The 22,572-nt window shown below is 40.3% G+C and overlaps 1 protein-coding gene across 5 annotated transcripts in view; it reads left to right on the top strand.

Moving 5' to 3' along the window:
* Positions 1-20,706, top strand: part of NCOA7 (nuclear receptor coactivator 7) — an 87,100-nt gene extending 66,394 nt beyond the window's left edge. For 2 of the 5 annotated variants that reach the window (XM_039568539.1, XM_039568538.1), the window contains 9 exons: positions 669-853; positions 2,267-3,321; positions 4,737-4,905; positions 11,668-11,815; positions 15,747-15,875; positions 16,018-16,170; positions 16,688-16,783; positions 17,429-17,502; positions 18,421-20,706. In XM_039568539.1, the coding sequence (XP_039424473.1) occupies positions 669-853; positions 2,267-3,321; positions 4,737-4,905; positions 11,668-11,815; positions 15,747-15,875; positions 16,018-16,170; positions 16,688-16,783; positions 17,429-17,502; positions 18,421-18,556 (2,145 nt within the window). In that variant the 3' untranslated portion in view covers positions 18,557-20,706. The other 3 variants (XM_039568540.1, XM_039568541.1, XM_010402176.4) reach the window with 3 other exon arrangements.
* The last annotated feature ends 1,866 nt before the right edge of the window (positions 20,707-22,572 follow it).

Here is a 22,572-nt window from a genome sequence, read left to right as displayed (position 1 = left end):
AATGGCTGATGCAGCAGCCTTTTATCAAATCCATGGCTAGAGCACATTTTGAATGATTAAATGAGTCCTCTACAGCTGTGCAGTATATGCTTGGACCAATGGTAGGAGCTGTTTTGAGGTTAGGAAGAAGCTGTCTCAGATCCCTGTGTGAAGAAGGATTTTGCATCTACCTCTGGGAAAGTAGATCAAGGGAACTTCTAATGTAGCTTGGCATAGTAACCTGGATGTAACCTGGATGTTTCCATGAGTAAGACTGCATTCAGGTGTGCTGGTTGCATGTAAATTCATGGATCAAATTAAGGTGGTTGCATCCAGAGTAAAATGCTATAATTCTTTTTTTAAATAAATCCACTAATCTGTTTTGTCTGAGATTGATTAGCAATCACATTTTTAACTTACAGCAGTCAGAATTGAAAGTTGAGTAGTTCAGATGGGCTTCCTTATCATCCAGGAGCTTGGATGTTACTAAGATATTTTTGTCTTTGCTCTCCTTACAATGTCTGACTTGATGCAATTGGAAAGCAAAGTATTTTGCTAGCAAACACTGCATGATACAGTATAAAGAGGCAGGAAAGTGGTTTTGCTTTTTAGGATAGTAGCCTATAATCCAGTACCCAATGATGAGTGCATTACATGTGATGTGCTGACTCCTTTTTCTCCTGTTTTAGGGCGTCGTTGGAGGAGTCATGATAGTAACTCCAAACAATATCATGTTTGACCCACATAAGTCTGATCCTCTGGTAATTGAGAATGGCTGTGAAGAATATGGGCTCATCTGCCCCATGGAGGAGGTTGTCTCGATAGCGCTCTACAATGACATCTCTCACATGAAGATTAAAGATGCATTGCCATCGTAAGGAGTGTTCTTCCCTGAGCTTACATTTGCAGATTATTAGTAAGGGTCATGGAAAAGGGCTGGGGGAGAGGGGAATGGAGAGGAGGAGTTTTACTGCAGCAAGAGTTAAGTGCCAGCAAAGGTGTGATTCACTTGTGTTGTTCTTCCACTTTAGAACACTAAAGTGACATTAAACACAAATGAGTCATGAATATGAGAACCAAAGTGCAAAGGAGATCAGTACAAACCAGTAATTAATAAAAGCATTTTATTATTTATTTTATTATTATATGCTGTGGTTGGGCTCTCGCGCTGACCTGTCTCTAGGGCTATTTCAGTGGATGTGAAGAGGTTTAGATTTGGACCATTGTTGTGCTATCAGGACTGTTCTCAGAGGAGTATTTGAACCTTTTGAAGATAACAGCACCTTAGCTGCCATCTTCAGGACTTAAAAGAACCACCAGACTGTGGAATACTTCTATCTCAGAACCAGAAATACATTAATAGTTATAATCTATAATACATAATAGACCTTCTGGGGTGGACTACTTTCATTTATGCACAGACCAGGCACTGCTTATCTATTTGTTCTAAGCAGGGTTTTGTTCTTAAAGGCAATACCTGCTTGAACAGTTAAATTCATAATTCCCTCCCTTTTCTCATTTCAAGAAAAACTTTCCAGTACTTGTTACACTCGTTACTGGAGTGTTTAATAGCTTCTTAGCAACTTTTAAGTCATGAGGATCTTGTATTCTCATTCTCCTCAGACTTTTTAGCAGTAACAAAGAGCTCAAGTTTTATGCTGATACATTTTTTTCAGAATTTTCCATTTTGAAATGTTTTATGATTGTCCTGCTTTAAAAAAATATTTGGGGAAGCCTGCATTCAAACAGTATATTTGAATAATGGAGACAAATTAAAGAAGAAAGCTACTAACTCTGTTGCCTGTTACTGTTTTGCAGTAAACGTGTTCAAACAGGATACATCTTATCTCCGATTTGTTTTTCTCAGAAATACATTTGTACTGACTAGGGAAGCATGGATGGTTGTAGATGTTGACTCATTGTCAGGTGTGGGAAATTACAATACTCATATGATTTGAATTAAATTCCAGCAGCTAAATACATATCCTGTGTTTTTTTGTTACTGAACTTCTGATGACTTGCACATTCTTATTACACGTGTAACATTTCTTCACCCACGTGGCACAGTCTGCCAAATGGTTTACTCATTTTATTTTGGTATTACACTTTTTTCTCCATTGTCTTTAAAGTCACTTAATTCCAGTTCTGTATGTTTATTTTGGAGAAAGTTGTTTTTTGTTGAGTTTCATGGTTTAAGTTAAGTTGATATTTAGTTTTCTTTTCATTTTTTTTTCTGTTTCCATTTTGCTTTTAACATCGTATGTACATCCATCATTTCCCCTGACAGTGACATACCAAAGGATCTTTGTCCTCTGTACAGGCCAGGAGAATGGGAAGACCTGTCCTCTGAGAAAGATATCAATCCTTTCAGCAAATTCAAATCCCTTAGCAAGGAAAAGAGGCAGCAGAATGGGGATGCATCTGTTGCTCCGGGTGCCAAACAGATAAAGCCTTCAGATAAGGAAAAGTCTTCTGATTTTGAAGTTCTTCAGTCATCAGAGAGTACAGGCTCAATCAAATCAAAGTCTCTGGAGTTTCCCAACAACATCACTGCCACTGAACATTTGGAAAAGTTTGATGCGGATTCATGTACCAAGGACCCTTCCAGGGAAAAAAATGCTTCAGATACCAAAGAAAAATCCCCTCTAGGAGGAGAGGATGACTTAATTGAGCTGGAAAAGACATCATCTCATATGGATAGAGGGTTGGACAGGAAAATCTCAGTAATGGAAGGCTTGCTGGCTGACCCCAGGGACTTGAGAACTAAGCAGCAGGTAACCAAACCTACTACAGAAGTCCAGGAGCACTTGACAGTTGATTCCTTGGAAAAAAAGGACAGTGTTGAACCTAAAGCTGACTTAGACTTAGAGCTGTGTGAAAAGCAAGATGTTATTCCAGAAGTAAACAAATGTGTCAGTTCCCCGACAGGTAAGGTGGAGACTGAATTGGACACTAAGAAAGAGCTAGAGAAAGATAAACTTATTGAATTTTACCTCAATAAAGATGGAAATGGGTCTCAGTCATCTGAAGACTTACACAAGGCTGAAATCCAGAAAGGTGAAAACAATAAAGCAATTGGCATAGACCTTACACTTAGCTGTTCAAAGTCCCAAGCTAATGAAGTCCATACAGTTAAAAGTATGGAGCTTGATTCCTGCTGTGTTGAAAGGAAAGCACCTTCATTAGAAATCAGCTCAGCAGCTGCAGAGGAAAAGGATCTGAAAGAGTCTGTGGACTCTTCATTAGTACCAGCTATAGACAAGACCTGTCAAGAAACACAGTTAGACAATCAATCAGAAATCAGACTGTGGCTGCTGCAGAAAATTCAAGTGCCAATTGAAGGTAGGTCTCTGGTTATCCTTGTTTCCTCTGAGACTTGGACAGCATTATGACGGTAACCTTTGAACTGACAGCCTTCTACTCTAGATTCCCTCTTTCTGTAATGCCTGGTCTCTTTTTTACTCTTTGTGTATTTCGATTTTATGTTATCTGCTATCTTCAAATTCTCTAAGCTTGTAGTTTGATAAGTAGCTTGTGTGCTCTTTCCACATTCATTGATCATTCTTTACATAATCTTTACTTCTGTTTGCTGGCTTTAAGAAGGACAGTGAGATGTCATCCAGTTCAGTATTGGCAGGGACACTTCATGGCCTAGGAATTGTCACTCCACATTGGTAACCCCTGTTGCCTCACTGAAGTCTGTCAGTGGGTTTCTGATAGTATCCAAAGTAATAGAGCACTGCTATGAAGGTACCAAAGGGTACCAAAGTATTCTTCACACTATTGGCGTGTGTCTGGTGTCTCTCATGCTATGGAAACCCTTAAAGAAGTGATAAACAGGAATACATGTATAGTCCTACTGACTGATCACTTTTTTCCTGATTGGTCGTTGCGTTATCAGAAATAATTCAGGCTGTTCAGGAAAGCACGTAACGGAATGAAGTCTCTGTTCAGAGCGTGTGCACACATATTACCATTTCTATGGCAGCCCAGTGCCTCTAAGCACTAGTGTGTCCTGGAGCGTTGATGCTCCTCTCTGGGTAATGTAATGAACCAGTGGACATACCCTTGATTCATATCAGGTGGTGGGGGATGCTTAAAGTGGAAGTCTTTATTTTAAGAACAGTTTTTCTTAAAATGATTTTTCCTTTTTTTTTGTAAGGGTTTATATCCTGCTGGTTGTATTTGGCTGTATGTGTATGCCTAAAACAAAGAAGGCAACCTCAGTGTGATTGAGGCTGTAGTTTAATAAGCAGGGGTTTTTTTCATATTAGCAATTTAAGGAGCTTAAACTGCTTCTAGGCTTGGCCCTGTCTTGTGCAGACAAAAGGTGCTTGTATGGCTGTGTGACTGAAAGAGTCAAGAAACTGATTGGGCTTTTTGTGTGTGTGTGCATGCAAGATTACCCATCAACTGGATGGGTTTTTGGGACCCAAACATGTCCCCTTTATTTGCCTGCTTCATGTTGCAGGCAGCACCCAGCCAGGTCATCTTACCTATTTCTTTACAGGGCTGTTCTGTACATAGCTGTACCGCTGAGGGGGATACAGGCTGTGACAAAATGGGAATAAATGGCCTCAGTTTAGGATGAACGTGGTTTTACTAAACCAGTTGTGCTGTTGAAGTCAGGTGTAATTCTGTGTATGGTGCCTCTGAGTATTCCTTTGCACAAGATTATTAATCTTGGTCACAGTGTTTTATCAGCTGCAGTATTTTACTTTCCTGTAAGCAGACCATTTCTCTTGTGTCTCGTTCAGATATGCTTCCTTCAAAAGAGGAGAAGAGCAAGACTCCTCCAATGTTTCTGTGCATTAAAGTAGGCAAGCCCATGAGAAAGTCCTTTGTGTCTCAGAGCACGACCATGTCTCAACAATACAGTAAAAAGATAAAGCAACCAGAGTACTGGTTTGCTGTTCCTCGGGAAAGGTAAGCTGTACTCCTCTTAGCACAAAAATGTCTGTCTGTTACTTTTCAAATCTGTAGTGCGTTCTAGAGTTGAATCTGACATTCCCTGCATGGTCCAAGGTATGAAGTGCAGCAGGGATGGTGAGGGGTGCCCTCATTTCATTGCATGCCAGTGACATAAAGCAGTGTTTATTTCTGGTCTAATATGGCTCTCAGTAGGAAGAAAAAAGGGCTCAGGTGCCACTTGAAGATGGAAAAAGTGATATAAGTGCAGCTAACATGTAATAAAAATGGGAGATGATCAGGGTTTCAGCTGTAGTCTAGGAAGTGAGGGAAAGGGGGAAAAGGGAGCAGTGGCTGGAGCATCATAAAATGCACTAAGGTGTTAGTGCTTAAAAAAATAGCTATTTCATATGAGCAAAGGGCATCGTGTGGGAAAAGGGAGGCACTCCTAACTAAACAGGTTATTCTGTCTATTTCTGTCTTTTGTCCCATTAAAAAATAGTCCCTTTGCAGTAAAATCGAGGAACATAACATGTGTTCCTGTAGATGTGTATTAATGCATAAATAGTACTCTAGAAAAAAGCAAACAACAAACTTAAAAAGTGGAGGTCTGTGATTTTCCACATAAATCACCTAAGAATTTTCACTGGCTGTGAGGAATCAAATATGTGATCCTTTTCTTGACAGAAGGCAGCTAGAGCAATTCTCTGGTCTGTTGATGAACCAAAATCAGTAATTCTGGTAAATTAGATACCAGGAAGGAGGAATCTGGACTTGTGATCAATCTCAGAGGTGTCTCTTTCAGATGCAGTCAATTTTCTAAAAATAATTTTTATTTAATAATTTTAATTTCAAATGTGTAGCGTGTGTTGATTTAAGTGTTTATATTTTTTGTGGTTTAAAAAGGAGTGTTTTGACTGTCTGTAGTAGTGTGGAAGTTGCTGTCCTAGAACTCTTCGTGGAGGAGAGGGAGAGGTTTAATCCAGCTGGAATGTGGCCCTTGGGAGAGTAGCTGGATAACTTTTGGGTTGCTTGCTATCTGCGGATCCCAGTCCTTGACTCCTCCGGGATTGCAAAAGGGTGGGTTCAGAAAATTCTAGGTTAAAGTGTGAGAAAATACTTCAAGGAGTTGAAGTGATGCCGCGATACAACACAAGGTCAGTTACTGCTTTGGGGATAATGTAGCTAACTGTGAATAAAGCTGCTGAGCTGATTGAGGTCATCTCTAATAATTGCTCTGTGCAACAGGTAAATCTATCAAGCTTCTTACCACAGACTTGGAAAACAGCTTTTCTGCTTGCCCTTTTATGAGCAGAAGCTTTCTGAATGGTGAGCAGACCTAATCCATATATAAACTGAAGTGTTGACAACTGGTTTGTATTCCAGTTTTTATAATAAGGAAAAAGTAACTTCTGCAGTGAGCTGCTGCAGCAGCACCTGGCCATGCTGGCTGACAGACGAGAGCTTTGATGTCGGGGCTGCTGTTTGGATCTTGATCAAAAATAGTGGTGAATGACTGGTTGTAAGATTGGGTCTTTTTGGTGCTATTCATGCCTGTTTTAACATCACAGATTTGCATGAAAGATCAAGTAGAACTTGGAGCAGAAATTAAATGTGAGACCCACTCCTTTGTATTAATGCAAGACATGTCTTTGCCTCTTGAACAAGACAGTGTTTTCTCCAAGCTCTTGGATGCTTTCCCAAAGCAAAACACAACACTTCCTACCTGCTGGGGATATTCTTGCATCAGTATTGTATAGAATATAAGCATAAGTGTTGCATTTTGAGAGTGACATGAATAGTAGGTTGTTTGGGATAGCTTTGCAATGTATTTTAGACAAAATGTGAGATAATTTACTAAATTTAAAACTATTTGGAATGCAGTTTATATTCATGTGTAAATGTCAAGAATATCACTCTCATCTTGTTGGCCACAAAGCAGAATAAATAAAACACTTTGTCCAGTCACAGTAGCTTGTACAGCATCTTAATGCTTTGTAGTAACTAAAAAAAAAAAACAAAATCAAAAAAACAGTCCAAACCTGGAGAGAGATTTTTGAAAAAAATTGGTCTGCATGTCTATATTTAATGTAAGCTAAATCTTCCTCTGATTTGCCTTTAATTACATTTTTTCCACAGTCACAGTGTTTGCTGTTAAAGCAGCTTCTGTCATCAGTTGTGGAAACAGCTCCATTTTCAGCCTGGGCCCCATAGCCCACAGCTCCCAGCAGAGCTGCTCTTCCGTGTGCAGGCTGCTGCTGCTTTCTGAGCCCAGTACTTTTAAATTTTTTTTTTTTTTAATTGGAAGCCTCTGGAAACTTTATTAATACAGAAGGAAGAACTTTGAGGCTGATATTCTTTATAAAGGCTGTCACTAAATCTTAAGTCTCATTTGCCTTTTGTGCCTGCTGTAGGTGTTGTCTCTCCATGCGTGGCTTCCCAGGTGCCGCATGTGTCCCGGCACACGTCGCCCCGAGACCAGCACAGCATGGCTGAGTTAATCAGTGACTGCAGCACTGCTTTGTGCTGCCTCCTTGGTCACAGCAGTGCTCACCTCAGCACACAGAGTGGGTGCTGGGCATCTTGAGTTGCCTTATATACAGACCACTCAGTGCAGGGCAGCTTCTTGCCAGGTTCAGCTGAGCAGAGGGGCACCCATGCTCTTGGACACGAATAGAGAGATTGACTCTTTTACTGGGAAGTTTTGCAATGGGTACAGCTCACAGTATTAGAGGGTAAGTCTGTGTGTGCTCTTACTATGTGGATTTATGTTTAAATGGTATGTAGATTTCCCACCCTAGTGGATTTTGAGTACTAGTAGTTCAGTAAGTAGGTCACACATTTCCTCAAGGCCTTGCAGAGGAAAATGCCTTGCACCAAGACAGAGATAGTAATGCAGAATTTCTTTGTTTGTAAATAATAGCATTGACTAGTTCCTTAGTCAAGAAGTAAAACTCTTTAATTTTCCATAGTGTAAATTTTGCAAACAGGTTTGGTTTATGAATGTGTAATTTGCACTGAAGTTGATGTAAAAGACACTGCACTGAGATCATGCTGCTGAGAAGGCATCCACTTTTTTCAAGTTTCTTTCTTGAAAGCAGACAGATTTTCAAGGAGGAAAAGTGAGAGGAGTTGAGGCTTTTTTCTCTCTTTCAATTTTAGCACCCTGCCCCGTTGACCTTTTTGGTTTTGGGTAAGTTTTGGTTTGGTTTTTGTTACTGTTTCTGTGGGATTTCTTTTTCTAGAGCAAGATATTACTGGGTTGTAACTCCTGCTAGTGTGTAACAACCTGTAGTTAACACAGTTGAAGCTGAGACCTGGAAGAACTTGCAGCACAGCTGTCTGGAGTCAATGCTTAGATGATGCTTCCATGCACTTACACAGGGCTTTGCATAAAGGGACAACGATTAACAGGATCCTGTTGCTGAAGGATCATTCTTCCATGCACCTGTTAATGGAATGGAATGGAATAGGTCGCATAAAACTTAGATTTAGAATCCTTTTGAATTAGCCTTCTACAAGGAGATTACTCTTAGACTCCTAATAATATCTCAAGCTGTACAGAGGAAATCTATGAAAACCTGTTCGTATCTCTAGCTTAATGTCTTATAATGAGGGGTCATAGAAGTCTGTATAAGCTCATAAAAGCATATGAGGGCTTACAATACCTCAGCCCTCATAAGATTTGTGAAGAATCATCATTTAGTCAGGCACATTTGTAAAAAAGTCATAGGACGTCTCTGGATTAATTTCTTTCTCTGGGCCAGGAACAGTGGTTGGACTTAGAGCCTTTTGAATATTTTCTTTCTGGAGTTACTGACTTCAAGTTTCTGTAGTTGTCTCTTTCCAAGTACTTTGTTTTATTGATGTTTCCCTGTTAGTGCATGATACACTCAGAAGCATGTGATCACCAAAACAGCTATTGAGTTCTAGGATAAATTTTCTTGCAGCTGTCAAGTTGGCTGTAAGAAAGTTCCTCATGAAGTGGTTTTTCAATTTAAAAATTGGCTCAAATGTTTTCAGTTGTGAGCTTGGAAATACCACTGTAGCATAATGCTAGAATTTTATTAGCAGAACATCCCTTTTCAGAATGACATCACCTTTTTAATCACCTATTTCTATTTTATTCTGTTGCTTCTTAAATCTGGAGTGTCTGGATTTATTTATCAACTGTCCCTTGCAGAGGAAAAACTTAGTTATGTACTACTTAAATAAACTGAGCATATACAAGTGCATGGGACCTGACAGGAAGTGTTCTGAGTATATTGAGGAAGTTGGTTGATGTTATTACAAAGCTGCTTTCTATCATCTTTTGAAAGGTTCTGTTCACCAGTAGTGTTCCTTAATAATTGGAAAGACAAATGCTGCAACCATTGTCAGAAAAATCAAGAAAAATATGTGGGAGGACAGGGCAGTCAAGCTTCACTGAGAGGAACGTCGTTATAGACACCATTCCAAGCACACAGAGGGAAAGAAGTCATCAGGATCAGCTGTCATATATTTACTGAGGGCAAATTGCTTTTCTACTGACCAAATAACTTTTCTGTTTGAGATTGCTAGCTCCTTGAGCAAGGAGAGAGCAAAGGATTGTTGTTTTACCATCACATTACTAAGGCTTTCAACACAATTTTCCATAGTATCCTTATAGCCAAACTGGCAAGATGTGACCTGGACTGGTAGGTTACAGCTGGTTGTAAAACTGGCCGGACCACTGGGCTCAAAGGGTTGGTAGTTAGTCTGAGTGGCATCGAGGTACAAGCGGTGTGCTTGGGGACTGATACTGTTTAATGCCTTCATTGGAGACATGGACATTGAGACAGAACACACCTTCGTCATTTTGGGGAATGACACAAAATTTGGGGAGTGCTCATAATTGGAGGGCAGGGCTGCTGTTTAGAGGGGCCTCAACACAATGGGCTGACAGTTCAGAAAAAGCAAATGCAAAAGTTGTGCACCTGGGATGGAGCAGTCGCTGCAGCAGTAGGGTGGGGACGGGTGGCCTGGGGAGTAGCTCTGCAGAAAAGGAGTTGGGGAAGTTGAGAGCAAATGGAGCATGTCAGTGGTGTGTCCTTGCAGTCATGAAGGCTTTGCTTCTTGCTGGCTCAAGTAAAGAAGAACAACCAAACAACCTGGGTGGTCATTATTCCCCTCTTCCTTTTAGACACTTGGTTAAAAAAAGAAGGTGAGGGGACAAGAAAAAGAAAATGTAGGATGGCACCAGACCCTTCTCAGATCACGTGCTACATGCTTCAGAGGAGATCATGATTAGGTAAAAGAGAAAAAAACCCAGGAGACAGGCTATGCATGGAGAACTTGTAGAATCACTGCTGGAGATTTTTCCAACTTCAAATGGACAAGAATGTGCAACCTCCTCTAACTTGGAAGTTAGCTCTGCTATAAGCAGGAGCTGGCCTAGATGATCTCCAGAGGTGGCTTAAAACATAAATTCATTCTGTGATTCTGAGATACAAGTGTGCTGCTCTCCTTCATCCACCTGCATAAACGTTCTTTCAAACTGATCTTAGCCAGACAGCAGCAACCACTATTGTATTGTCCTTTCTTAGGGATTTGTAGGAATTACGTAGTTAGCTTTCCAGAGTAGGACTACTGTACGTTAAAATACACAGTGCTCAAGTCAATTTTCTCTTTCAGTTAAAGCTCAAATTAGTTAGCAGAGATCATCAGACTGCTCTTTCTGAAGCCTCTGTGAGCAATGCTAATTTATTCCTTTTTCATTTCCATGATGAAGCAAAGTAAATCCTTTATTCTTTTTGTAGACTGATTTGAAAAAATCTGGAATTATACTAGTGATCCTAACAGGTTGTAACGGTGCTGAAATGGTATTTTAAGATTATTCGTGCATACATATAAATCCAAGTAACTTGAAATACGGGGGGGGAAATGTCTAAATTTCTCTAAGGTTTTTTCTCTTTTCTGTTGATCAAGGCATTGCTGGATGTAACTTTCTGGTGAAAAGCTGAAGAAAGATCCAATGTCATAAGCACTTACTATCTTTCTATCTGCCCTCTTTACTGTGGGTCTGGTTTTTCTGTTGGCAATTCAACTTCTTGTATAGTGGATCCACTGTTGTATTGCTGTTTGAAATGGCATGTGTTCATTTTAACTTATTACATTAATTCCTTCTTCAGAAACTGTTTCATGGTTTGTTATGGATGTTGTAAAGGAACATCTTTTTAAAGACAGTGGCTGAGAGCTGACTACATTTATGTAAGAGCATGTGCTGCTGGTACTATATCATTAGCAAAGCTGTCAGTAACAGCTTATTTTCATAATGCTAAGAGAATGAAGATTGTTTTGTGGTTAGCCTCTATAACTTTTAAAGGGCAGCTAGAACTGTAGTGTAGACATCACTGGTGATCTCATGGCTTGTTTTATGCTGGAGGTCAAACTAAATGGGTAAAGTGAATGTTTTATGGAGTCAACTTTTGGGAGTATGATGTAATATCAATCAATTTGACTTCTTAATATGAATGGGACTGGACAAGCCACATTGCTTTACCATGATGCTTTGGTCTTGCATATAGCAAAGGAAGGAGAAAAATACATTGTGGGGAGTGAAAGCAGAGAAACCTTGAAGTGGTTCAGGCTCCCAGGTAGAGGGAGCTGTTGCTTTGTGTGGTAAGTGAGGGTGGAGGTACACAGGTATCCTGTTTGTGTGGTTGTCCCTGCTTTGTCATTGGGCAAAACCTCTGTGCTACATGACAGTGTTGTATTCATGGACCGCTGAGCAATGGTTGTCTCCTCCTCTTCTCTTCACAGGGTGGATCACTTGTACACATTTTTTGTTCAGTGGTCACCAGAAATATATGGGAAAGATGCCAAAGAGCAAGGTTTTGTTGTGGTAGAAAAGGAGGAGCTTGACATGATTGACAACTTCTTTAGTGAGCCCACTACTAAAAGCTGGGAGGTGAGTCCTTTCTGCCTTTACATGAAGCATGTGCATATCAAGTACGCATCCCTGTGCTAAGAATCTCAGCAGTTGTTATTTTGAGGATTTTCATGGTGTTCCTTTGTAGCAGTTGCTGCTTTATATAGAGGTCTTCTTAAGGCTTGTGTCTGTCTCAGAAATGTACTCATGTTCCTTCAGTCTTCCTTTCTTCTCTCCCTAGAAAGAGCAGGTAAACAACTGGGAGCTCTCTGGTGTGCAACCAGCAGAAGTTGTGTAAATATTTTGACCATGTGATATTAATCTTTTGCAAAGCTATACAGGCGTATGTTGTCAGCATTGCTAAATTTCTAATGTGTTTCCTAATGTATTTATGTGCTATAAATAAAATCTTCAAAATCTATATATGCACGTAAACACTAACCCAGACCCCTGTGTGCTGGTTGAAATGGATTGGTGCGTGGTGATGAGCCAGACCCGTGCTTCTCTGGCGCACACAGCAGTACTGTTTGAATATTGGGTGTAAGTGGGATAAGTTTTATCATTGGACTTTGGCTTTTTCATGTGTGGTCTTTTGCAATCTATTTTAACCACTTGGCATGCCTGTGCTTGTTATGTCTTTCTTCTGCATACAAAGCCTAGTTTCTAAGAGAAATAAGCTTGCACACATTTAAAAAAATCATATTTCTGAATGCTCAAACACTTTCTGTGCTAAGGATATGGAATAAATGAAAAAGACGAATCCCAAAGTGGGAAATATCTTGATGGTGATTAAAAAAGTTATCTGATTATTTGTCTTAAACATAAACTTGTTTTCTTTAAATTCTACTGCCCTCTTTTTTTTTTTTTTTTGAGTATTTTTATCAAAGTATGTTCTGTTGAAAAATGGAGCTTGGAAGTGGGACTTGTCATTTGAAATGCAGCAACTTCTACTCCCAAGGAGCTAATAGTGTTGCAGTTTTGTAGTTTCTCAATGTTGGTGCTTTGTGAACTGAAAGATGGGGGGGAAAAAAAGAAGCCTTCCTTGTGTTGCTTAGAGCTGAGTGCAGTCATACATTGCACTAGATTTCACTGTTCAGTTATTTGCATGCTGTTTTCATAAAACCAAAACGAAGGAGAGTCAGTGATCCGAAGAACAGGTGTAGGAGAGATCTGGCCACACTGGGAGCTTGTCTCTCACTGTTGTATTTAGATATTTATTGGAAGGAAGAATTAGCTGAAAACTGCTTTTAGAGGTATGTCTCTTTTATTTGTAATACATTCCAGCTTTACCAATTGAAAGTAGGGCTGACAGGAAATCTCTATTGAATAACGTCCAAATTTGGGCATGATGACTGTGAAAGTTTCACTCTCCCTTGCGGGGAAACAGAAACTCTTAATTGTAGAGAAGTATATAAGCAATCTTATCACAGCATGCCATGGCCAGTAGCTGTCTGTCACACTTGTGGCTGAGAACTCTGCCACTAGAGCAGGGGTAGAGTAGTGGGTACTGCAAAACAAACTGCTAGATGATGAAACAGAGACAAAAGCCTTTGAATATTCGAATTGTTTACTGTGCCAGACCGGACCAGGAGGAACCTTTTGTGGAGGTATGTTGAATTGTTTCCCATGTGAACAGTGTGAATCTGATGACAGTACTTCTGTCCTAGCAATAAATGTGCTCCGCACTCAGGTAGGGGGCATTTCCACCTCAGGTATCTTCCTTCCTCAGTCCTATAAAATCTTTGAAAGATTTTGTAGATCTGGTTTCTGTAGTGGTTGATTCTTTTCATCCATTTCTGCTTTTGTGTGGTCTGTAAATACCTGATCTTGCAGATGCCTCCTTCTACAGTTGTTGACTGAACTTCATTCACATGTGCAGTTCAGAGACTGAATAGGTGTATATGCAGAGAAGAGGGGGGGCTTGTCTGTCTCTGGAGTCAATTTACAACTGTGTTAATAGGTTTTGCCTGTGTGAGTTTGGTTGTATTTTGCTACAGATACCTCTTGTTGGTTGATTTGCTGTTGGTTGATACTTTTCCCCCACTCCTGACTATCCTAAAAGATAGTCATCAAAAGGGGAGTTGGGTACTTTTGATTTAAGGTGAAAAAGGTGTTAATTGAAAAAAATATATACAATAATGGTGTGGGAGATGAGGAGGGAAGGCAAACCACTCAGTAGGTGAAAAAAGAACAATGATAAAAGTAGAAAGATTGTTTTCTTTGAACAGTTTGTTGTGGGGTGTTTTTTGTTTTTTAATTATCCTAATTTTGCAGTGCAAACCTTTCCTGAAATTGACCATACGAAAAATTTTCTGGCACAGGATTATCTGTGGTCTCAGAAGAAGAGGCCAGAGGGACAGGATGAAGCTGTAGAGCTCTTGCAGTATCTTGGGCAGGAATACCTGTAACTGCTCAGATGTGCAGGGGCACATAGCAGTGTTAGTTCTGCAGGCTGGATTTTGCCTTGTGATCCTGCCTTCCTCACTTTTCCTGACCCTGCATTATTGGAGTGCCAGTGCCCAGGTGCCCTGCTCAGCTCCAAGCAGCTGCAGGAGAGCATGGGCTGGACATGAGTGCACGCAGCAATGTGTAGCTCTCATTCCACTGGGGATGCCAGGTGTGACTGATGGTATTAGGGCTGTGTGAACTCCTCACCGGTCCTGGTCGTCATGAAAAACTTCTGTGCTTTGTTGTGTGGTTAAATCCACAGCTGGAGTCAGTCCAGTGCATTTGCTTTCTCCCCTGAGGGGTAGGTGTGTGTAGGACCTCCAGGCATCTCTTCCCAATTGTCTCGACTGTTGACAGCTTCTGCAAGTTCAACCAGTGAAAGTGAAGGCATGGAGCAATTATGCAAAACTTGATCTGTGTGTAACAGGAAAGCCATTTGGAAGCCTCATGGGCAGCGAGGTGCATAGCAGAGTGCACAGTGGGCTCTGCAGCTGCATCTTGAGATTCCTGCTCCAAGACAAGACCACTGTGGTGATACACTCGTGGAAGGAAAAGGAGGTTTATGGTTTCCTGTTTGTTTTGTAGCTTCCTCTTTTCTTTCTTGTCAGCTCCATTTTGGAGCTTTTGCTGTTGCTTCCTCTGTGCCATGGTAGCACCGAGCCCCAGCCAAAGCCCCACTGCCGGACACAGCGAGCCTCATCTCACCTCCCACTGCTGTGCAGAGCTGAGGCTCCTGGCACTTGCCAAGTGCCCTGAGCTGCACTGAAGGGTTGGCAGCTTTCCAGCTGTGCCAGGTGATGCCCTCTGCCAGCTGTGAGGCTGAGCACCCCAGCAGCAGCTTGTCCAGAGCCAGGACACCTGGACTGCTGCTGCTGATGGGTGAGGTGATTTCCTCCTCTCTGCAGGGAGCTCTGGGCACTATCGGTGCTGCCAGTCTGGAAGCTCCTGCCCCATGCCACATTTGGGCTCCTGTTTGCTACTCATGCCACGTGGAGTCCAGAGTTTGTCCCCTGTCTCTCTGAGCACCTTGTAGGTTGTTGAGTCCTTTTTTAGACAAGCATTAGGTGCATGGTTTTGCATGCTCATTTTATTTCTAGCTTTATGGGAAAAGTTAGTGGGACTTACCTGTATCTACTGGAGAGAAGTCTGTGCTTTGATTTTTAAGTATGTCAATTCAAACCTGATATTGGAAATATTTATATGGACTCACCTTTTAAAATATTACTATATTAAAGACCCTTAAAGGAATAAACAGAAGTTTCCAAAGAGCTGTTTGGTAATTTTCAACTAGGAATGTATTTTATAAAGACCTTGACTGTGCTGCAGTCACAAAGACACCTTGCCAGTTAAGATTTTCCCCATTTTCTTATGGGTACCTATGCTTGATAAAACCATCCCATATGGTGGTTTTGCTCCATATAGTGTGACAGCCGAGGAGAAAGTTTTAAATTAATTGACTTCAACAGAGGATTGATGGTGTAGGAGCTATGCTTTAGGTTGGACACTTGTTCTCTTGCCACAGATCATAACTGTAGAAGAAGCTAAACGACGCAAGAGCGTTTGCAGTTACTATGAAGAAGAAGATGATGATGATACTTTGCCTATCTTAAAGCATCACAGTTCTCTCCTGGAGAACATGCACATAGAGCAGGTATGGCTGGAAAATCCTCAGGTTTCCTTCAGCAGACAGCAGATGTGGTGCTGTCTCTGTCGAGTGTGAGAAGGAGAACAGGCTGGGGCAGTGCCTGTGTTGCTTGTGTAACCATTTCCCTCATTCCCTGCTCCCTGCCCAGCTTGCCCGGCGCTTGCCCGCACGGGTGCAGGGCTATCCGTGGCGCCTGGCATACAGCACGCTGGAGCACGGCACCAGCCTGAAGACTCTGTACCGCAAGTCGGCTTCTCTCGACAGTCCCGTTCTCCTTGTCATCAAGGATATGGACAACCAGGTAAGGAGCGCTTGTTCTGGGGGGGTGGAGCTGAAAGGGAAACATCATGAAAAGTGATCATTATGAAATGCTACTCATACTGTGAAGTGATGTCATGCCAAAATAAGACATTGGTGTATTCTTTTATATTTTCTACTGCCTAAACTTGAATTACAGCTGCCAAGTACTTCAGCACTAATAAAGGCTTTAGAATTGCAATGAGTGCAGTAGTGCCTTTGGAAGAACCTCTCTTAGGTATCTCAGTTAAGCTGTGACAAACAATGCCTCCCTGGAGGTCTCATTCTTCAGTAGCTCCTAGAGTCAGCAATCCTGCTGCCATTGTTGCCATCTGGCTTTTAACTTGGAGAATACAGAAGATGTGGAGGAATACTTGCACATCTAACACACTTCACTAGTTGGTTCTTCTAACATGAAAATCAGCTCAGTTGATCTTAGAAAGTACTTTGAAATGTTTGGGATTTTTTCTCTTGGATTTTGCACTGTCCACAAAAGTAATGTAATCATTTTATTCTGACAGATATTTGGAGCATATGCTACACATCCCTTCAGGTTTAGTGACCATTACTATGGCACTGGTGAAACATTCCTCTATACATTCAGTCCACATTTCAAGGTAAGTGGGTGTTCACTTTCTCAAATAAGATTTTTTGGGTTCCACTTCTAAAACATTTTTGAGATTTTTATGAAGACAGCATGTTTGAGTGTAGAAGATGTGCCAGATGTTGATGAATGCAGTTAATCACTCACTGCTTCAATGCAATACTTTAAGCAGAAGTGTCTGTAATTATCTGAAGAGAGGATAGTCTGTAAAGGTGAGGAGAGGGTTTTAAGTAGATTGAAGGGGGAAGCAGGAAGGAGTTAAGGAGTGAACTGTCAAAGATTCACCTTGGAAGGCAATGATATCAAGAACAGAATATAATTTCATGCATTCTTAGGATCACAGTGACAACAAAACAGAGATGAGTGCTGCTGAAATACCCCTTAATGCTCATGGCTTCTGCACGTTTTCCGTATTGAACACATTGTTCCTTTATAACAGGATACCACTTGATTTAGAGAGGGAAGCAGAGTTTAAAATATGGACTAGAGTGCCTTGTTCATAGTTTTAAGTATGTACTGATCTTTTACTTTCTACCTTACCTTTTCCCCTTTCAAGAACAAAAATAAAAGATGACCACACCTTTCAGCTGCTAAGAGTAGGTGCCCAGTAGTTTGAGAGTCACAGTCCAAACATATTCGTGTTTTTTCCCCTCCTCAGGTATTCAAATGGAGTGGAGAGAACACCTACTTCATCAATGGAGACACTACCTCTCTGGAGCTTGGAGGTGGAGGGTGAGAGAGTGTTTGGTTTTCAAATCATATAGCCAACTTTTTTTTTTAAATTTTAAATGGAAATAGGGACAATGGTAGGTGCAATAAAAACTTACCAGTAAAATGGCTGACCTTACTTCTAGTAAACTGTTTAGAGAAGATACCTCAGCAATCTGATTTCTGTTACAGACTGAGAGCAGTTTTGTTTGCTTAGAGTTGCTTGATGTTAGGCAAGTAGGGTTTGTTGCAGAGTTGTTTTGTTAGTTGGGGTTTTTTTTAGCCAGGAACAAAACAGATGTTTTGGGTAGATATATCACTCACTGCTGAAGAGGTTTGTCACTGGAAGATAATCCCTAATGGCAATTTTGCCCTCAGTTTCTAGGGTTTATCACATGGTCCTTACTAAGTTTTTTTTCTGTTGATGCACAGAGCAAGAATACAGACGGCATAATCAGGTCATGAGTTTCAAAGGTCAGTAGGTAGGAAATCAAGGGCTAAGGCTGTACAACCAACTAAAGCTTATTTGGAGGTTGCACCATGGGACAGCTAGGCATGGTTTGCATCAGGAGTGGATAAACTTCCCTCCTCCTTTCTAACCAGAAGGTGCTCTGTCCACATCCAGACAGCCAGGGAAGGGACCCCAAGGTCTGTGCCCTGGTGTAGCCACAGCTGGCAGTGCGAGCAGCTGGGTGGCCCATGGGCTGCGGGTACTCACAGGGCCCTACGCACTGCTCCACTCACTGGAGCAAACAAAAGCAAGGGGACTGCTCCACGAGCTTCTTGGTGAGTGCTTTGCCAGGACTGAGCCCTTTGCATTTGGCCTAAGAGATCCTCAGAGTCACTTAGATTCCTCCATATCACTTCTTTGAGTGTTTATACAACTTTCAGTGTTTTTACTGTTCTGTATAACACCAAATTTGTTGTGTATTTCCTTTCTAGCGGCCGGTTTGGTTTATGGTTAGATGCAGATTTGTATCATGGGCGAAGCAACTCCTGCAGCACCTTCAATAATGACATCTTAACTAAGAAAGAAGATTTCATAATACAAGATGTAGAAGTATGGACATTTGAGTGAAACACTGACTGCCTTAAGGACTGGATCCATTAGGCACTTAAAAGCTACCCAGAAGGTGCAGGCTGCCTCGCCACATTACACGCTTTTTCCTCAAGTTTGTACCAGAGCATGACTACGCAAAAAAACCAAACAACCAACGCAAGAAAAAAAGAATTGGTTTTGAGAGGCAGTAAGACCAGTAAGAGATCACTCTGAAGTGTTTTTTACTTCCTCTTCCAGCACTCTTCCATTGAAGATACAATGCTTATGAAAATGTTCATGATGTATAAGTTGAAAACTTTTTATGTAACTGTGAAAAAAATCCTGTGGAAGAGCTATAACTGTCTAGTACATTCCATGTGTATTTATGTTCAACATGCAAATGCTGACCAAAAATAAAAGGTTACTTTACCAAAATCTACAGCATACTATTTGTCATGGAAAAGAATCAGAAATAGGTGTACACAGCACTTAAGGGAACATGTTTTTAAAATTATTTTATTTATTGTTATTGTATAATATATTTTTTTTGTAAATGTATTAGCTATGAGGTTTTTTGTTTAATGTTTCAAATCACATTTTGATAAATAATTACTGTTGAGGTAGGTTTCTTATGCATTGGCATTTATTCTGAATCAATTTATTTGATTTCTGAAGTTAATTTTTATACTTTTATTTTGTAAATGAGATTTGGTTTTCATTATACCCTAATTAGAGGGTTTGTTTTCCTGGCAGAAACACTTGAGTGCATAATTCTGTTTTACTTTCTTTTCCTGAAATGAGGGAGAAGGTGGATAGTACCTTTTCTTAACTGTGCTGTCACATTCCTGTTAATAGATTACTATTTTGGCAGTGTATGGACACTGGGCAGCTGCCCCCTGGTGTAGACTTTATCAGTTCTGTTGCAGTCCACAGAATTGGGATAGCATGCTCTGAGCACCTGCCCGAGTATTATTTGACTGTTTCCGAAGGACCTTTCTAAGAGAGAACTGTTTTTCTGTATCACCACCAAGTGATTCAAAATAAGCCACCCACTGTGCTTTTATGAGCATTTCTCTGCAAATTGAAGAATTTATTAAGGAGAAAATACAACTGAGATTTAGAGAAGAAAGTTCTTTTCCTAACAGGCCAGGTCATGTTAGTGTAAAACTTGCTTTCCTAATAATTACGTATATAATTTCCTTTAAAAAAAAATACTTCAAGCAGCAGTCTGGTTTAGGATTTGACAGCAACTAAATATTCTTGTTTGTTTTTCATGAAATTATCAGATACTCCCTCCCGCCACCAAAGCTGAAAAAGACTCTATATTACAAAATGAAAATTTTGGTAAATGGAGAGAGTGTGAGAGAGGACTGGCAATCTTCACTGTTTGCTAATGAATTCTGCTTTGCCATTAAGCTGTGGTTTTGTTTACACAGTCTGGGCCTAACCAATATTAGGGCGCTGTCCTGCCCTTAGACTTGAATGTTTCATTGTCCTGAGAAAGGCAAGTTTTAGAGACAGTAGCGTGCATTAAACCAGTACAATCTAATGTTGGAATATTATTAACTGAGCAATACAGCTCAATTTAGTTACTGCTCTTTCCTTTTTGAATAGATTAAGTAATAATTTTAAAAAGCCAATTGCTTTTCTTTCAAAAGCATTTCTAAATCTTAATCCTGCACAGAAGTTTCACAGTCTAAAAAAACAATGCTGTACACAGTAAGCCTGTAACACGCTGCACATGAGCTTTTCACACTTCCTTTCTTTGTGGTCTACTACAGCCATAAATAAAGTTCTTATTAGTAATGCTTTAAAATATTTTGGAAGTTGCTAACAGCATAATGCTTTGAAGATACCCAGAATATCTAACACTCTTTGCTCTTTTAAATGGTGGCAGAAGACCACTTAGTAGTTAAAAAAACCCAACCAACCAAACACCCAGCAAAAAATCCCCACAACGAACAAAATGAAACCAAGTTCAACATTTTGCATACATTTCACTATTGCTACCTACAACTTACTCCATTATATTATCCTTGTCAAAGCATATCTAAACGCTGTGGTCTATATTCAAAACAGTGTTGTTCAATCAAAATTCTGTGACCCTTGAAACTATGAGTATTGAATATATGTAATGCAGTGCTATCACAATATTTTCAATAAAGGAATTTATGCATTCAGAAACTTGTTACAGATGCTTCCTCTTTTATTCAAAAACTTTAGAACATTTTAAAGATTAAAGGATACAGCTTAAGTTACAGGTTATGCTGACACATACCTGTGCCACCTCATAAAAAGAGAATTTCAGCAATACTGTATTTTACAAACACAGATAAGGAGGTTGGAGATTTTGGTAGGGTTGGTGTTGGGATTTAGTTGTTCTGTGTGTGTAGTATGGTGTGTCTTAAAAGAGAGCTGTGTTTTGAATTCACTCCGACACAGACAATGACAAAACGCTAAGAAATGCCAGAAAACAGTTAAACAGTTGACCTGGCAGCTCTTGCTGCTATTCTCAGCTGTAGTGAATGACATCTATCCCCTCATCTTTCTTGGCCAACCCCTTACCAGAAGTCAAATGTCCACATGCATCATTTTTGTATGCACCTTTTTCATATTTCCAAAGTGTTCATATATATTTTTATGTCCAGCCAAGCCAAGATGTCTTAAAAGTTCTTGAGTTCTTGGGTTTTATTGGTTTTCATTGTATAGAGAAGTGGCATTAAGAGAAAACAAACTACAATTACGTGTGAAATAGAAGAAGTGTGCTATCCATGAGCCTTGCTTTGAGTGAAATGGCAGTAACAACTTTCCTAAAGTAACTGGAAAATTATGGTCACTAGTAATTTTTCTCTCAGGGAGAACAAGAGCTTGTTCTTGCAACATCAACCATGTGTTCCTTCAGTGCTACTTGGATACAGATTTTTGATTCAGGACGGTGTTCAAATGCACACTCACAAATCAGGCTTGTCAGTACCCAAGTAATAGCAGATGTTTTATTTGGTGCTGGTTTAAGTGCAGGTTTTGTGTTGGATGTTTTGCACAAAGCTGGCTTTAGAGCAAAGGAAAATCTAGTTACTTTTAGAATAATCCTAATTTTTAAACTCTAAAAGATTTGATTTGCCTGTTTGTAACAGAGAAAAGGAGCAGGTTAGGTCATTGCAAAGGGACTGCCTACCACTCTGCAGGTCGGCACATCTGGCAAGTGAGCTGCTTCAGGTAGAAAAGCCAACCATGCCCTGTTTGTACAGGCACAGCTTGCTTTAAAAAAACAAGCATTTTTTAAATTCTCGGTCTAAATTTTTCATCTCAATACCTTTTTAAACACTGTAGGCTGTCATCTGTGGGACAAATACTCTGCCTTTTGAGCACAGAATACACTTAAGTTGCAGGGTCAGTGATTCTGCAGCTCTAATCTAATGAACGGTGCAAACGATTTTAAATACAAACTATTAAGAAAGCATTTTTAGAAATTGAAGGCTAACTACCAGTTACCAATACCCTCTGTTAGCTTCAGAAGCAGTTGGTAGGATGAGGGCGGTGAGGCACTGGAACAAGTTGCCCAGAGAAATTGTGAATGCCCCATCCCTGGAAGTGTTCAAGGCCAGGCTGGATGGAGCCTTGAGCAACGTGGTCTAGTGGAAGGTGTCCAAGCCCATGGCAGGGGGGTTGGAACTAGATGGTCTTTAAAGTCCCTTCCAACACAAACCATTCTGTGATTTTATGTAACGTCTTACTTTGACTGTGAATTAGTAATAGCTGTCATGAAACAATTTCGGGGCTGTCAGTTTATGCAGTTAAAACTAATATCAGACTTTAGCCCTCACTGCTGGGAGTGTAGAAGAAAAAATGTAAACTCAGAAAAATCTCTGGAATTGCTCTAGTGACCCTGAACAAACTGCAACAGTGCTGAAAAGGTATTTAAGATTATTTGTGCATACATACAAAAATCCAAGTAACTTGAAATATAGGGGCAAAATGTCTGAATTTCTCAAAGGCTTTTCTTGGTTTGTATTGATCAATGAATTGCTGGACACAGCTTTCTGGTGAAAAACGAG

Source organism: Corvus cornix, chromosome 3 (genome assembly GCF_000738735.6).
Source record: "Corvus cornix cornix isolate S_Up_H32 chromosome 3, ASM73873v5, whole genome shotgun sequence".
NCBI classification, from domain to species: domain Eukaryota; kingdom Metazoa; phylum Chordata; class Aves; order Passeriformes; family Corvidae; genus Corvus; species Corvus cornix.
This window is presented reverse-complemented; position numbering and strand designations above follow the sequence as displayed.